General features: G+C 42.1%; 1 protein-coding gene across 2 annotated transcripts in view; it reads left to right on the forward strand.

Moving 5' to 3' along the window:
- Positions 1-16084, forward strand: part of prkg2 (protein kinase cGMP-dependent 2) — a 28049-nt gene that overhangs the window by 11051 nt on the left and 914 nt on the right. Inside the window, exons 4-15 of one of the 2 annotated variants that reach the window (XM_071515238.1) lie at positions 365-470; positions 1637-1700; positions 5580-5657; positions 7923-8017; positions 9037-9105; positions 9769-9867; positions 10454-10604; positions 11238-11374; positions 12685-12774; positions 13449-13590; positions 14604-14767; positions 15398-15520. In XM_071515238.1, the coding sequence (XP_071371339.1) occupies positions 365-470; positions 1637-1700; positions 5580-5657; positions 7923-8017; positions 9037-9105; positions 9769-9867; positions 10454-10604; positions 11238-11374; positions 12685-12774; positions 13449-13590; positions 14604-14767; positions 15398-15520 (1318 nt within the window). The remainder of the gene's footprint in view (positions 1-364; positions 471-1636; positions 1701-5579; positions 5658-7922; positions 8018-9036; positions 9106-9768; positions 9868-10453; positions 10605-11237; positions 11375-12684; positions 12775-13448; positions 13591-14603; positions 14768-15397; positions 15521-16084) is intronic. The other variant, XM_071515239.1, reaches the window with a different exon arrangement.

The following is a 16084-nucleotide window of genomic DNA, read 5'->3' on the forward strand; positions in this document are numbered from 1 at the left end:
GCCAGAGGACAGATTACAATGTTGTTGCCACTTCCTCCTTCCTCCTAACAAAACAAACTAAAAAAAAAAGCCTAATTTCTTTGTGATGGTAGAGGGTTCAAATTATAGCAGAAAAAGAGGAGAAAGATAAGAGAGGAAGAGGTGAAAACATTAGTCTTTCCTCATGTTGTCACTCACTCCTCCAACATGGCGGGGTGTCCCTCGTAACCACCGGTAACCGCTCTCCAAGCTTTCCGGGCCCAGCTGTCGTCTGTCTAGTATTTACTAGCCAGGGGTGCAGGTTAACTGGTTTCTATAGTTGAAAGGTCAGAGCCTGCAGCCTGTCCTGCTGTCTGATGGGTGTGATGTTGCTCTTCTCTTGCAGCGGTCAACAGAGTGCGGACGTGGGCGCTGGACCGCGAGGGGTTTCAGAACATCATGAGGAGGACCGCCGAGACGCGCCACGAACAGTACCGCAACTTCCTCCGCAGGTTAGCCCCAAGCTAGCCGATAAGCTGACACCGCCCTCCTGCTACGGTTCATCTGCTGTTAGCTGACTCTGCTGCACCAAAGCCTATCTGATGGTTGATTGTAAGGTGGGAAATTACCACCAGCCACTAGCCAAAAGCCAAATGCGAGTACATTTTGACTGTCTGGTAAGTCAGTCTAATCTACCAGACACTTTGGCAGGTCACCAACCACCATCTGGAAGTCCTACTCTATTGTAAAAATCTATCTGGCTTAATGGCAAATTTGACCTAACTGTCCTTTGGGACACGATTAAAGCGATTAGGAGAGGAAAATTAATATCAAGGGCAACATATCAGAAGACAGCTAGATTGGATCTATATGAAAAACTGCTTACTGTTAATTTAAGGAATTGGGACAGCAACATAAGAATACCAAAGACATAGCTAAACTGCAACAAATAAAAGAGACAAGAAGACAAATAGGAAAGAAATATGACATCCTCAATAATGAAACTGAAAAAAAAGATGAGGTTTCTGAAATAAATCTAGTATGAATTAGGTCCTAAGGCATTGAAACGCTTAGCTAGAGGCTTATGGACACAAGCTTCAAACACAATACACAAGAAGAAGAAATAGAGAGGGTTTTTATGGACCATTATAGAAAAATGTAGGTGGCTGGTGAAATATATTTAAAGTGGCTGGTGCAAAATAGTTTCCTCCGCTGTTAGACTCCTATCTAAAGGCTTGAGATCCAGTAAAAATGATGATTGTCCCCATATTTACAAGACCAGAGAGAGAAATTAGTGTTTGCTTTAACAAAATGAAAATTATACAATTAAACATTTATTTAATCACCTTGAACAAGTTTTATTCAGCTGTTCTGAAAGACACTTGGGGGTCTGAAGTAGATCCAAGCATTGTTTATATGTATGCTATCACAGAAAACATAACTTTATTAACAGATAATGAACATGCAAACTACCGTAAGTCTAGGTCATGTGATTTTCTTTAAATGAACAATGCTGTCATTCACTCTCTCTGAAAAAAAAGGTGTATCATTGGATCCCTTGACGCAGGAAATGTACTTTTACAAGAGTTCACTGGCTCTGTGTGTATAATTTGGACCAAAATGTACCTGCAGAAGTTAATTGTCATCATCTGTGCTTTGTCTTTTTTTTTTTTGTCAGTGTTTCACTCTTGGCCAATCTACCAGAGGACAAGCTAAGCAAAATAGTGGACTGTCTGGAGGTGGTAAGTTATCCTGTCAAACTATCTCTGTTTCTATTGGAGGGACAATTTTACTTTCATTGTAGTGCCGAACCGTACAGCACAACCCCCTGACAGCCTGCGGGAGCCCCAGCGTTGCAGATAGCTGCTGTCAAAATATCATTACCATTCGGCCATATACCATTACTGCGTGTCAGCATATTCTCTCTACCTCCAGTCGGTAAGACCTCACAAATTACCTTGTTGATGAACAGCTCCGATATTATTCCTGTCATCGCCGGGCCCTGTATATTGTTACCATAATTATTTGACCAAGGCCCCAGAAAGTGTTTATTCAAACGGGGGACGAGTGATTTCTTAAAGATGTGCGAGTGACAGGCTTTTGGTGTGAGAACGTGCAAGTGTGTAAAAATGTATGTGTGTGTGTGTGTGTAAAAACACCCTGGAGAATGGCTTACTCTGTTTCTCCTCCAGTAAGCATTGTATTTCGATGGTGAAAGAGAAAACGGCGTGGCTCTTGTCAGCTGCGGGTCAGAAAAGCAGCTCTCAGCGTCTTTTCACAATGAAAACTTCAAGGACATTCCTCTCAGTTGTTGGTCCCACCGGCTTCCAAACGGGAGAATTTCCTTATTCAATCATTTCTGATGGAGCTGATTATGTTGCGTCTCAGGGGGGATCGCCTGAAACCTAATAGCGGGGCAGATGTTCCTCTAGAATCAGGCAGATAATATTGAAGCCCCTTGTCATTAAACAGTGGGGGAATGGAATTTGGTGTGTGTGTGTGTGTGTGTGTGTGTCTGTGTGAAGGAGCCAAAACCTTGTTTTTAGGGTTTTCTGTCAAGTTCCAAGTCAAATCAGCAGATTGGAGTTTTAGTCGCACCCAGTGGTGGAGCTGCTCTGAGGGCTGAAATAATCTCATTGGTTGAGTTAAACCTCAGTGGGCGGAGCCAAAGAACCACAGTTTTTCAGAGTGCAAGTTCTAACTGGCAAACCTGAATGGCAAAGAAGGGACAAAATATCAAAATATAATTAAAAAATAAATGACTTCTTTTTCCTTCATTTATGACCATGGCATTCATGATGTTGAAGGTCAGCAGCTCGCTAACTAGCTTACCTACCTAGCTATAGGCTAGTATGGCTAGTTTGAACTTGAAGGTCAGCTAACTAGCTAACCTAGAGATAACTTAGTATGGATAGATTGTATTGTTTCAGTTAGCAGCAGAGCGCTAGGCTTCATAATATTAGCCTCCTCCTTCCTTACCTCTTGTCTTTTTCACTGAGCTTCAGTCTAATGTTACTTAGCCAGAAAAACTGTAGTTCTTTGGCTCCACCCACTGAGGTTTAACTCAGCCAATGAGATTATTTCTGCCTCCAGTGCAGCTCTGCCTCTGAGAAATGTTTGTAAAACTAAAACCCCAGTCTACATCAATTCAAGTGAAACAGTAGTATCCCGTATCTCAGATCTGATACCTTGTGCTTAAAAATGACATAATAGTGCAGATAATCGTTTAAAAACAGCATCTATGACATATTTACGTTTCACTTTTTAGGTGTTTAACTGACACTCTTATCTGGAGCAACTCATAATGACTACAACAGCAGAATTAGCATAAATTCCTAGATAACCTAATAGATAGAGAAGTGCTAGAACATGACGTCCTAATGAGAGGTAAAACAGGTTTAAAACAAGCGCAAATTCACAATAGCTGCGACCACGTATGCGCATGCATACACGCATGGGGAAATTTTTGTGGACCAACCAACCGACCGACCGACAGAGCGAGCTATAGAGCTGCTGGTCGCAGCTAAAAATAAAGATTGGGGCATATTAGAGCAAGTAGATGAGGAAGATATGGGAGAAGGGGATGTGATTCAGGGGGAAGGATACTTAAAGTATGTCTTGAAGAGATGTGCTTTAAGCTTTTGACTGAATATGTCCCATTTCTCTCCTGAAAAGGTAAAGGTTTTGGCTCAACTTTAGGGCAGTGATTCAAGCTTGGCAGCTTGGCATAACAAACCCGAGACACCATTCAAACGCTGTCACACCAATGCGCGGATATCGTCCAAACAGTCTTTCTAAACAAAACCTTATGTTGTCTCTGCTGTCATGGACGGGTGTTAAACTCGCTTGTCCTGGAGCGTAAACGGGCCGCAGCAGGTTTGGGACGCTCAAGGAAAACGGCACTTGTGTCAAGAGCGTGGACGGTAAACACGGGGAATGTTTACGCGTGGTTGCTCTGATTTGTTTGTTCACTTTTTACTGAGGTCCTCTACTGTCAACTGGATTACAGCGGCGGACAGTTCTCTGAGCTGCGAGGATTTGGCGCTCATCCCAGAGAACATTTCATCCTGGTCACCTTCACTCTTTGCACTTTTCCTTCTTTACCTAAAAGCTTTAAAATGGAAGGCGATCGCGCAGCCTGCTGAATCAGCTAACCGGCTTTGAAAGTGTGGTCGGCATGGCGTTCTAGGTCACTGGGTAATGGCGAAAGACTGACAGGATGTATCGGTCGAGAGCAGGCTGTGTCTCTGGATGAGATCTCACTGCACAGAACATACGTCAATATTTAATTCAAGTATGTTTCAATGTTTAATTCAATTTCATGAGGGTCCTAAAATTGAATTACACCTGAAACAAACTCTCTGTCAAGTGTGATCATATTTCTCTGGATAGATATTCTGCATGAAGACAACACACTGACTCAATGGAGCGCAACCGTCTTCCTACCAGCTGAGAGCATACTGTCTATTTATCAGACAAAAGTTTCTAAATTAAAATCCGCCTGTAGCAGTTGACATTTCCAATTGAAAATCATTCCTTGGGGTTGGCCATTAGATTGGATCAGATGAGATGAAACTTGAATGATCCCCATGGGGAAATTTGGCCGTTGCTCTAATGGCAAGTAGCCATGAAAAAGTGTCTGTGTCATGAAGCTGTTATTCAGCCGTTGTGTGCTGTTTGTTATCTTATATTGTCCTTACATGGGTAGTTATTCTATTTATCACAAACTGATTTTTCAGTTGATTGATGAATAATGTAGGTTTATGTATGAGTAGCAGGCAAACACCTCTAATTTGCCCTTCTCTAGACTATAGTATCTTAAATATATCCCAAACCTGTTATAGGTCTAAAACCATAAATTAGCTTCTATTGAAAGCACCAGGAGAAGCCACTGTAGGAAGGACGCTGCTGACATGTTAGACCTGTTGAGAAATGTCCTGTCAGAGGTGTTTCATATGGTTGGCTGAATGAGCGGAGAGAAGGCTAGATCAGTGGTTCTCAAAATAAGTGGTCAACCTGCTGTCGAAGGCATAAGAGCGCAGAATGGCGAACTTTGACACCAAATTGTATTTATCCTTTAAAGCCCCAGATACTACAAATATTCAACACTCAAAGATTTAAAACATTTGTATATGAAAAGTAGGCCTACTTTTTTCCAGATTCCATAAATCATCCTGATGCTCATTTCGAGATTTCTTGGACTAATTCAAGAGGCACTCTAGTCCAAAAACAGTCAAGTGCAACATTTACCAAAACACAGCATCGGATGTATCGGGGGGGGGGGGGGGGGGAGCATTCATGACAGACATTAAAACATGATAATAAACTTGAACTTTTGAAATATATTTTTCACATTTTGCGACTCTCATAACCCCCTAAAATCACCCTCCGGCCTCCTGTGGGGTCCTGATCTCCGGGTTGAGAACCACCGAGCCAAATGAATGAAAGTGCATCATTGATGGCTGCACTCCACCGCTCATCCCGCGGGGGCTCGGCTACCAGGAATCACACTGGCCCGGGTCGATTGGCTAAATCAATGCAATGCTTCACGTCTGACTGTTGTCCACCACACAACCCCCTCTGCATCCCCCCCCACCCCCCCCTCCCTCTTACCTCATTAGGAATACTATGACAAAGGAGAGTATGTCATCCGGGAGGGAGAGGAGGGCAGCACCTTCTACATCATCGCACAGGGGAAGGTAACGTGTTTTCTCATGCACTGTCACAGGTAGCACAAACAAGCGCACACACACACACACACACATTTTTGTCTGACTATCTTTGTGAGGACCTTACATTGCCTACATTCATTCTCTATTCCCTAACCCTCGCCACTAAATGCTAAACCCTTACTCTTTCCTAATCCTAATCTGAATAATGACCTTAACCCTAAACTCTAGGCTCTACCCTAAACTAGAAACTCTTGAAAAAGTGACAACCGGCCAAACATGTCCTCACTCAGAAGGTCTAACACTCAAACTGGTCCTCACAAGGATAGACACACACACAAAACATACCACAAAGCAGACACACACACCTACAAACTGTTTCCATCCTTTCCATGCTGTGAATCTTCCATTCAGTCCAGGACTATCTTGCTATGTTGGCAGTTTGGGCGTAGAGTTCGACTGATATGTGTTTTTGAAGGCCGATACCAATACTGATATTATTGTATTGAAGCTGCTTATAGCCAATACTTTGCGGCAATATTCAATATTTTAAATTTTTTCTATAGTCATGCCAAAATATTCAGTATTCAGTGTTTCCCCTCAGAATTGTATGCTTGTCAGGGTGGAAAAACAGCATTTACACCATCATGGGACACTAAAACTCTCCATTGAAATCCAGACTAATTACATTTTAGCAGCTCTTTAAGACAGAGTGACCCACCCCCTATTCAATGGCAGGGGAACTACCATTAAATGAAGAATTACTTTACAAAAAACATAAGTAAACAATTAAATTAATAAATTAAATTTGCAAAGAAAGTAAAATTTCATTGCAGATTTTTTAGCTTGTTTTTCTGTAGCTGTGGTCAGGAGGAACCTCCATCATGATGTCTGATATCTGATATTTAATAAAAGGCCAGTACCGGTCCTAACTCTATTTGGGCATGGGGGGTGGGGTGGGGGGGGGGCTATGACTCACCCGCCTGTCTGTCTGATAAGTCGGCAACCTGACACCAGGCAGCGAGGGGAGCGGCAGAGGGGCCACAGCCTCCCACAGGGGGCCTTCAAACTGCCATTAAGAGCCGATCTGAGACAGCAGCTCTTCAGCGCTAAGCTAACCAAACCAGAGAGAGACATATGTTGTTTGGGAGGAAGCTAATACAGGAAATGGTTCCACTGCACCCTCCCCCCCACCCCCGACCCGCCCCACCCCGCACCCCGACCCCATTCTGTCCCAGACCCCCTGACCAGAGAGGGAATATAAAGTCTGAGAGCGCCTGCCTGCCTGCCACCAGGAAAAACAAGGGAAGTGAGGGTCAGCGAGGTCAAACGGGACGCTTAGCTAAAACACACCCCGCTCGTTACGGCTCTGATGTCATTGTGGCGAGGCTCTTCGACGGGACGGTGCCACAAGTGGGATGTTTGACCTCCTCTGGGGTGGGCCGCGGGGTTTTAAAGCCTCGCAAATTATGGAGTATAGGTTCAACACACTCCCCAACATGCAAGCTGTTGCAGAGTATTTGTTGAAAACTGCTGTTTCTAGCAGGCAGCGTTTGAGTAACTTCAGTCAGAACAAATAGAGGGGGTTGATTTATATGTTCTTGCAATTAATGCCCACTTTGGGGTACAGCATTTCACAAGAAATCTGACACCTCATCACTCATAGGTTGGGCAAGTTACTCTGAAAATATAATCAATTACTCTTTACTTATTACCAATTTAAACAGTAATCACATTATTTTACTAATTCCTCAACAGCAGCCGTAATTAGTTCCATCCCTCGTTCCATTACTTTGTGTTTCGTTGGCAGCAGCGGCTCCTTGTTTTTCCCTGAGTTTCTCATCGCTGTGTTTCTGTATCAGATGCTTTGATCAGCTGGATGTTGTGCTTTTTCTCTGTGGAAAGCGTTTTGCTGCCACACAAAGTTTACAACGGACCAGAATATTCTTTGATCTTCGACTGAGATCAATTCAAAGTAACAGGAAAACTTCCAGCTGCTGAAAGTCTGCGTCTCTCCCTCACCCTCCATCTTTTGTTTTGCTTTTTTTTTTTAGCAAACAGCCGACATAAACCTGCTGCATGTCCTGAAGATACATATGACAATAAAACCAAACCAGGGATTTAACACATTGCCGCCCAAAACTGCTTTCAATTATTAATAATTTGATTTAAAAAAATGATTTGGAGCAAATTGCTAGCACCAGGACACTGACTGCACTATGAATAAATGAAGAGTGCGTTGAGTGTCTGGATACATCACATCTTTTCTTCTCACTAGCTGACTGTGTTGTGCAGGTGAAGGTGACTCAGAGCACCGAGGCCCACAAGCTGCCCCAGATCATCAACATACTGCAGAAAGGAGACTACTTTGGGGAGAAAGCGCTCATAAGGTAACTACAAACATCATGTGACCGCAGACTCTCATGTCACTCAGCTCCTGCTGTGTGTCCACTGGGTGCTTCTGTGTTGTTTTTGGAGGGGAATTTGGGCAAAGCGCTAAGCAAAGCAAACCTGTTTGAATAATATTGCTCTTTTGATAAAAGTTGAAATATTTTAATCTCTGGCGCACTGCGATTAGCGCAACAGCATGCCACCATGAGGGTGAAGTGTTGGGAAAACACAACAGTGCGCCCGTTCCTTTGAAAATAAGAGGAAGAGGAAGAAGCTGTAAAAAGGTTTCTGGTGGAAATGCAGCCTCACTATTGGACAACTTTCAAAATCTATAGATGAAGCAATTGCACAATTCATTCCAGTTTGCAGACTGTAATTTATATAGTATCTTCACCTTTATGTTATGTTTGACCATTATTTCAAGATGTGCATCGTTATGTCTGTACCTATAAACTCACAATGTAAATGTCTTTTCCCATCTAAACATGTTTCTGAGTCTGTCGATTAGAAACATGTTTCTAATCAACAAGTGATGCCCTATTTTTTTCAAAAGTATGCAATCTCTTCTCTTTACAGTAACTGCAAATATTATAGATCGACACATACACATACAGTAATCACATAGATGTTATCTAATTACATGTAATCTGTGACGTTCTAACCCTGCCAAACACTCGCAACTGTGGCCTTGTTCTCACTATTGCTTAAAATCCAATTTTACTGCAACTTTACTGAAGCCATCTTCAATCTTCACTGCCTTGTTTACAGCTGTACTGAAACAATTTGTTTAGGTTTAGCAAAGTATTCCATATATTTAAATTACATCCTATTATGATTTTAATTCCAAAGGAAGTACACTAAACTGCCTGCACAGAACTAACCCTAACCCTAAAATTCTAGATGCAATTTAAATACACAAAATATCTTCCTAACACTAAAATCATTGTCAAAACAGTGGGAGCAGTCAGCAGTGTGTGTGTGTATGTGTGTGACGTACATCTCTCTCTGTGTCTTTTAGTGATGATGTCAGGTCAGCCAACATCATTGCTGATGAGAACGGGGTGGAGTGCCTCGTAATCGACCGAGAGTGAGTATTCTGAAATTTGCAGTGTGTGTGTGTGTGTGTGTGTGTGTGTGTGTGTGTCTTCATGGTGGGAAATGAACAGCAGCCTCCCGCCAAAAGCCGGCAGGTTTTCACTGTGACTGGCAAATGTTTCTTCTTCTGGGAAAGAGGAAATTCCAGCGACTTGGAACTGTTGTAGTGCTGAGAACAGAGATTTATTAGTACAATTGATGTGTTTTGGCTCGTGGCCTTCGTCATCCACATCAGTTCTACTCATAAATCTTTAAACTCAATACTGCAAATAAGAGAATTTCCTCTCTCTTGTTACCTGCATGAACACCTTGTTAGTGGGTGAAGTTGTGCCAGAATGCCTTTTCAAACAAGTCTTTCTTCATCATCAGCCATTTTGACAAGTGACTAACTATTATTAGGTGGTTCCTTTCAATTGTGAAAGTCATGTTTATATTGCATGTTTAAATAGCAAATTTGGTATCAATAAACCGTGGCGGCCGGTGGGTGAAAAAGTTAGTTTCTTGCCCTGATTTTGTTTTCTGAAAAAGAGGCTGTTCATCTCAGTGGGACTAGCCAGCTAAATAAAAGCTTATTATCCAAGGTATTGTGGTTATGAAATATATGAGCCAATATTCCAGTGGTTGCAGTGTTGGTATGCCTTTGTTGTTTCTCCAGGACATTTGATCAGACAGTCGGCACCTTCAACGAGCTGCAGAAGTACCTCCAAGGCTACGTGGCAACACTTGATCGTGACGACAAGAAGAGACATGCCAAGTAGGTGCAGCGCTGTTCCCTCCATTGTTATTCAACTAACCTCTCATCTTTGCTGCATAATGTATGAGAAAAACATTTGTCAATCGATGTCCACAAGTGGAAGCTGTAAATATGACTTGTCGCCCATTCTAGTGCTTTTGGTCAGAAATAGTAGTAGTAGTTTTTAGTAGGTTTTGGTGGCGGTTGTTTCACTTGAAGAATCAAGCAGCTCAGAGCTATTTTGAGCTGCGGTGGCAGAATGAAGTACAGAAAATCCATGTCAGGCATTTTTATTGATGTTTTATTTAATTTATTAAAAACAGACATGTGTGACAACTGAAAGTTAAGCAAAGAATGAAAGTAGAAATATCAAAACAACAATACAATCAACCAATACCAATTATTTACGTGCAATGCCAGATATAAACATGTAGCAATAAAACCCGTCGTAGTTACCACTTTGTTGGGTTGCGTTCATGTGCGCTGAACTCCATATTTCCAACAGCACTTGAAGGCAGCAATTCTATCCATAGCTTCCTCATATTAGCAACCGTATCCATGACTTCCTCCTGGGTGGGTGGATCAGGTCTCTGCGTATCTCTGTCAGGCGGTCGGTGTCGCGGCACCAGAGCCAGCCTCTGTCCCCGGACGTCATCCAGCTGAAGGAGCTGGTGTCCACCTTCCCTCCCGCCAAGCCCTTCGACAGCCTGGACGTCATCACAACGCTGGGAGTCGGAGGCTTTGGAAGAGTAGAGCTGGTGAGACCAAGTGACTCAGCATGTGACTGACTGACTGACTGACTGACTGACTGTTAGCTTGCCTGCTGCCCTTCCAAGAACATGAATGAATGAAAAAAAGAAGTCATTGCCATTTATATCTTTTATTTATATTTTGACCAGAGTTCCTTCTGGTCTCACGTTCTGAGGTTTAATCAACCAATGAGATGGTTTTCTGCGTCAATGTGATCTCATAAAAAGTTGTGAAACGCAAATTCTGAAACGTACTGACAAATTATGTGAAAATTACATTCCTCCACCACAAATTGGATTCTGTGGCTACAGCCACAAATTGGATGTGGCATTTCAGGTAATAGTTGGCGAACGGTTAAGTTTAGGCAACTAAAACAACTTGGTTATGGGTAAATAAGAAAAACTTTAGCTAAAAATTTAAATTTCCCTCACAGTAGAAATTTCCTATCCATTTCATAACTGTTTCGCGCTGGGAACACAGAATTTTAACACTTTATGTTCCACCAACACATAATTTGGTGTTAAAAAGTCTGTTGATTGATTTGGCATATTTGTTTGAGATGAGGTCATTCTGCCTCCAGAGCAGCTCTGCCTCTGGGGAATGTTTGTCGAACTAAAACACCCTGTGATTTCCCTCTGCAGGTGAAGGTGAAGGGCGAGGACGTCACCTTTGCCTTAAAGGTCATCAAGAAGAAGCACATCGTGGACAACAGGCAGGAAGAGCACATCCACTCGGAGAGAAAGATCCTCGCCGAGGCCCGCTCACCTTTTGTCGTCAAGTCAGTTCGCCCGCTCAGCCTCCCCGCTCCTTTCAAACCTTTTCTTCTCCATTAGTCTGGGAAAACAGCGCAGGGCTTATTAGTTTTTGATGAGATCACAGTCTTGGCCCCAAGCAGATTACACCTTCTCAATGGGAACAGAATGGCAGGGGATATTGAGATGTCTGCCAGGAGAATTTAGTTATTTGTTTTGAAATATTGCTGCACTGGCTTTTCCTTGGCTTTTGTTAGATTACACCACTCGCACCGCAACAGGCTGAGATATTAAAGCCATTCTTCACCTTCTGTCACACTCCTTCCCCTCCTCCTGACCCTTTTCTATATGTCATGTGTTTGTCTCACCTTTTTTGTATGTTTTTACTATTTTCTCTCTTTTTTTTACTCTTTTTGTGAGGCTGATTGTATTATTACATTAGTATCACACGCTCCTGGGTAGCTGAGCCTGAGAATTTGACTACAGGGATCAATAAAGTATAACTAAGTAATAACCGATACGTTCAATAACCTCTGTGAGCTGCTTTCTTTTTCTGGCAGCATCATTATTTCCCCTCCCTACTGCTCTTTGTACATGGTTTATCAGTTTACCATTTAACAGGGAGGACTTTTCACAGTAAATCAAGCCTGAGAACTCAAGAAATGAAACCAAATGAAAGCACGAGACAGATTGTTGGGGCTGCTGGTCGTAACATCGACTGTTCACCACTAATTTCACAGTTACATGTTAAACAGAAAATCCTACACACAGCACCTTCATTTTAGCGTCTTTTATTTTAGATCAGAAAGTGACAAATTTTTATATTGGAGCATGACAAAATAATAAAATAAAAAATCATTGATCTGGCATTGTTGTATTTAACAACTAAACATAAAATGACACCTTTTGGCCGCATGCCTTCATCATGGAGTGATTAACACACACATTCAGCAGCATTCACAGCAAATAGAGGAACTAATTGATAAAGGAGCAGAGCCGCTCTGCATAGTTCTGTTCAAAGGTAAAAGTAAACCCCACAGAAAAAGAGAACAAGCAAAGAGGTGCAGATTATATATTACTGAATTGAAAGTTGTATAAATCTTCCATAAATCAGCGCGAATGTTGATGTGGGGGATTAGAGACAACAATAGACTGTTATTCTAACATGGCAAAGCTTACCAACCAAACCAACAATAACCTTACATATCATAGAAAAGGAATGAAGTTTATGTCTTTATTTAGGTCTGGGTATTGCGTAGCTTTTGATCTGAAGATCCAAAAGTTTTCGGCCTCCTCAAAAAATGTTAAATTGCTCTGTCTCTGTCTCTTTCTCTAGATTGTACCGCACGTTCAAGGACAACAAGTATGTGTACATGCTGCTGGAGGCCTGTCTGGGCGGGGAGATCTGGAGTCTGCTCAGAGACAGGTAGGATGGGCCAACCGCTGTCTGGGACAAGGGGTCAAAGGTCAGGACAGATCTGCCCCACAAAGGAAATTGGCATCAGTTCAGTATTGACGGAAATTAGATTTTGTTATTTTTGACTTCGGTCACACAAGGATAGGAGACTAAAAAATAACCTCTTAATCAACAAATCACATTTTCAAAGATCTTTTAAGTCATTTAGTTGGGCCAGTTTTCCTAGTTTCACAATGTAGTTACAGTAGAGACGTTAAAGATATTTTTAGACGGAGCTTCTCTCGAGATCATTACATGATATGAAATTGCTCCCCAGCAGCTCTAAAATCACTTCAGTAAGTGAAACCATGCTCATTCATCATATTCCAACAACACTTCTGCGTCATATATTATAGCTTGAAGGGACAGGAAATTCAAAGTCTTAGCCTCACACATAATCATACTCACTAATCAAAATCTTTTTTAAAGTTCACTGTTGCAGCAAATATCTTAAATCCAACACACTGGAACATGGACGATGGGGAAAGTGCAATCAAAAGTACTGACTATTTTGTCCCTTTTGAGGTCATACTAGCAGCCCATTTCATTAGCAACTCAGTCATCTAGCATTTTGTTGTCTCTCCCCACAGTCCCGCCCCTGTTTGGTACAAATATATAAATTTGGCTCACTCTCCTGTCTGCAGGGGAAGTTTTGACGAGCCCACTGCCAAATTCTGCGTTGGTTGCGTCACCGAGGCGTTTGACTACCTCCACCGCAAGGGCGTCCTCTACAGAGACCTGAAGCCTGAGAATCTCATGCTGGACACAGACGGATACATCAAACTGGTGAGTTTGCTGTAATACTGCAACAAACCATATTCTCAGTCATGAAAACACAAAATTAACTGAAGCTGACAGCGGCAGGGTGTTTTTTGCAAATACATCATCCTGTATCTGAAGAGTCAAAGGTTTGATCCTGTGTTACAATTAGTGTTGCTCTTTTCTGAGCAAGACACTGGACCTGCTACAGGGGGCACTACTTCTGACTGACTCTGCATTGCAACCACTTTTGTAAAATGCAATTACATGGAGGTATATCACATGAGCATGCACAGCAGATTTAACAGAAGCATGGGCTACAATAGCATTTGTGGCAGTGACACATTGTTTAGCTCCTTACACTTACTGTTTTGGATGCAAAATGGCATAAAGAGAATGAGATTCAAATACAGACTGTCAGCTTTAATTTGAATGTATTTTCAGCCATCTCAAAGCATATTGTGTTCACACTCCTCCACAATCACAATGGCAAAAGGGTCTGGACAGATTAAGATTATCTTTAAAAATTAGCACTTTATAAAGTAGTACTTTTTTATCATATAGTCAAAAACTCTCACTGTACAATCACTGGGCAATTGAAGAACTCTGCAACCTCAACATCACCAGACTCTAGTACTTTATTGTCAAGTTCTCTTTCCAACTATTTTGTATTTCACTGGCAAAACTGGCCATTTACATTCATACTCACTGTATTATTTAAAGTGATACAATTATGGAGCTAAAACATCAAACAATATGCTACATTCTAAAAACTAGGAGTTCATCTGGTATTCTTCTGAGATCCCAAAGGAGGCATTAAGCACCTTAGGGTTTCTCAATAAAAATATATCCCTTAAGGGTTCCTTAACTAAGCCTCATGTTAGAGGTTGTGGAAGTCCAGTCAGGTTTTATGAAACCTTTATGAATGGGTTTTTTGGGGTTCCTCTTTGGCTACAATCTGAAGTTTACTGTTTAATTACTGTATGTCTATGGTTGCTAGAAAAGTTGCTAGAGATTCCTTAACTATCTCGCCTTCCCAGGTTGACTTTGGCTTTGCCAAGAAGATCAGATGTGGCCAGAGGACTTGGACCTTCTGCGGGACACCGGAATACGTGGCTCCGGAGATCATCCTCAACAAAGGCCACAACTTTAGTGTGGACTTCTGGTCTCTGGGCATCCTAGTCTTTGAGCTCCTTATTGGCAGGTTTGGACCATGAGAGCATGCTATACAACAGGTGTCAGACCTATAGGTTGAAGACTGAATCTTCAGAAGAGATAGTGCTCTGTGATCTGTGATAGTGATCTGTGTTTCCAGTCTAGCGCAAGCATGAATGGATGGATCTGTTGGATTTAAGCATATTATAATAATCCTTCACTTAGTTATAGCCATCATTCACTTTGATTTCCGCTGTATGCTCAGTTACTTTATCATGTACCTCTGAGCTTTGAGGGGTAAGTTGTCTTGAACCTAATGTTCCTGGAACAGGAAAGAGGTAAGGGCTGTACAAAGGCACCCAAACTTCAAAGGAGGCATATTTAAGTGTTTTATCACAGCAGAGTAATTGTCTCCTGACTCACCCTTTCCAGGAACATCCCTGCTGCCCTGGTATGCAGTATAAATGATAGGTCTGCTCAACACTTAGTTGAGAGACCATGCACATGCTTTATGGTATATATCGCTCTCCTTTCTCTCCTCTCTCCATTGCTGATTTGTAATGAAGTATATTTGGTGACTGGAACAGACTCCACTTTCTTGCTGAAAAGTTGGTTTGCTCCAACAGATCTCAGATGACTCAAAGGCTGAAATCTCTGCCCCTTTGTCTCCATCCCATAGTCCTCCGTTCTCAGGGAGTGACCAGATGATGACGTACACTTTCATCTTGAAAGGCATTGAGAAGATGGACTTCCCCAAGAAGATCACCAAGAGACCTGAGGACCTCATACGCAAGCTATGCAGGTACAACATAAAACACGCAGAGTAACCAGCATTCAAATTTGGAGTATATGAAGCTTTAATAAAATACATATGTATATGTCTACTTCAGGGCAAGACACTAACTTTTTTGTCCACAATTGCTGGTAAATCCAAAAATGTACCTGCCACTTTTACTACTTCCCAGTCACCTAATATTTTGGGGATAGAACAGGACCTCAAAATGATGGTTGATTACCTGACAAAGCGTCTGGGAGGGTAGACACATTTTAGCTAGACCTCCCATCCAGCTGTAGCTGGAAGGTGATGGTCTAGAAACTAGACAGTCTAGTGAGAAAGAATGCTCTCAACCTTTGAGTGTTAAGTTTAATTGGTTGCCAGATATGTCACTAAAACAAGGGTAGGCAGCGTCATTAGGTTGCTTAGCACCTGGAATTTACCTGATGAACAACAACATGGTGAACGTAAATATTAACACCCATCATTTGAAGCAAGCAATGGACGCAGCTGTAAGCGAGCTTATAGCTGTGGGCAACATCAAAGAAAGTCCCCTGATTCTTTGGGTCAAAGAGTCTGGTTAGGACCAGG

The sequence above is a fragment of the Centroberyx affinis genome, unplaced genomic scaffold, assembly GCF_046629955.1.
Source record: "Centroberyx affinis isolate AG114_WGS23_722 - 3 ecotype Tasmania unplaced genomic scaffold, CSIRO-AGI_Caff_v1 ptg000333l_1, whole genome shotgun sequence".
Classification (NCBI taxonomy): Eukaryota; Metazoa; Chordata; class Actinopteri; order Beryciformes; family Berycidae; genus Centroberyx; species Centroberyx affinis.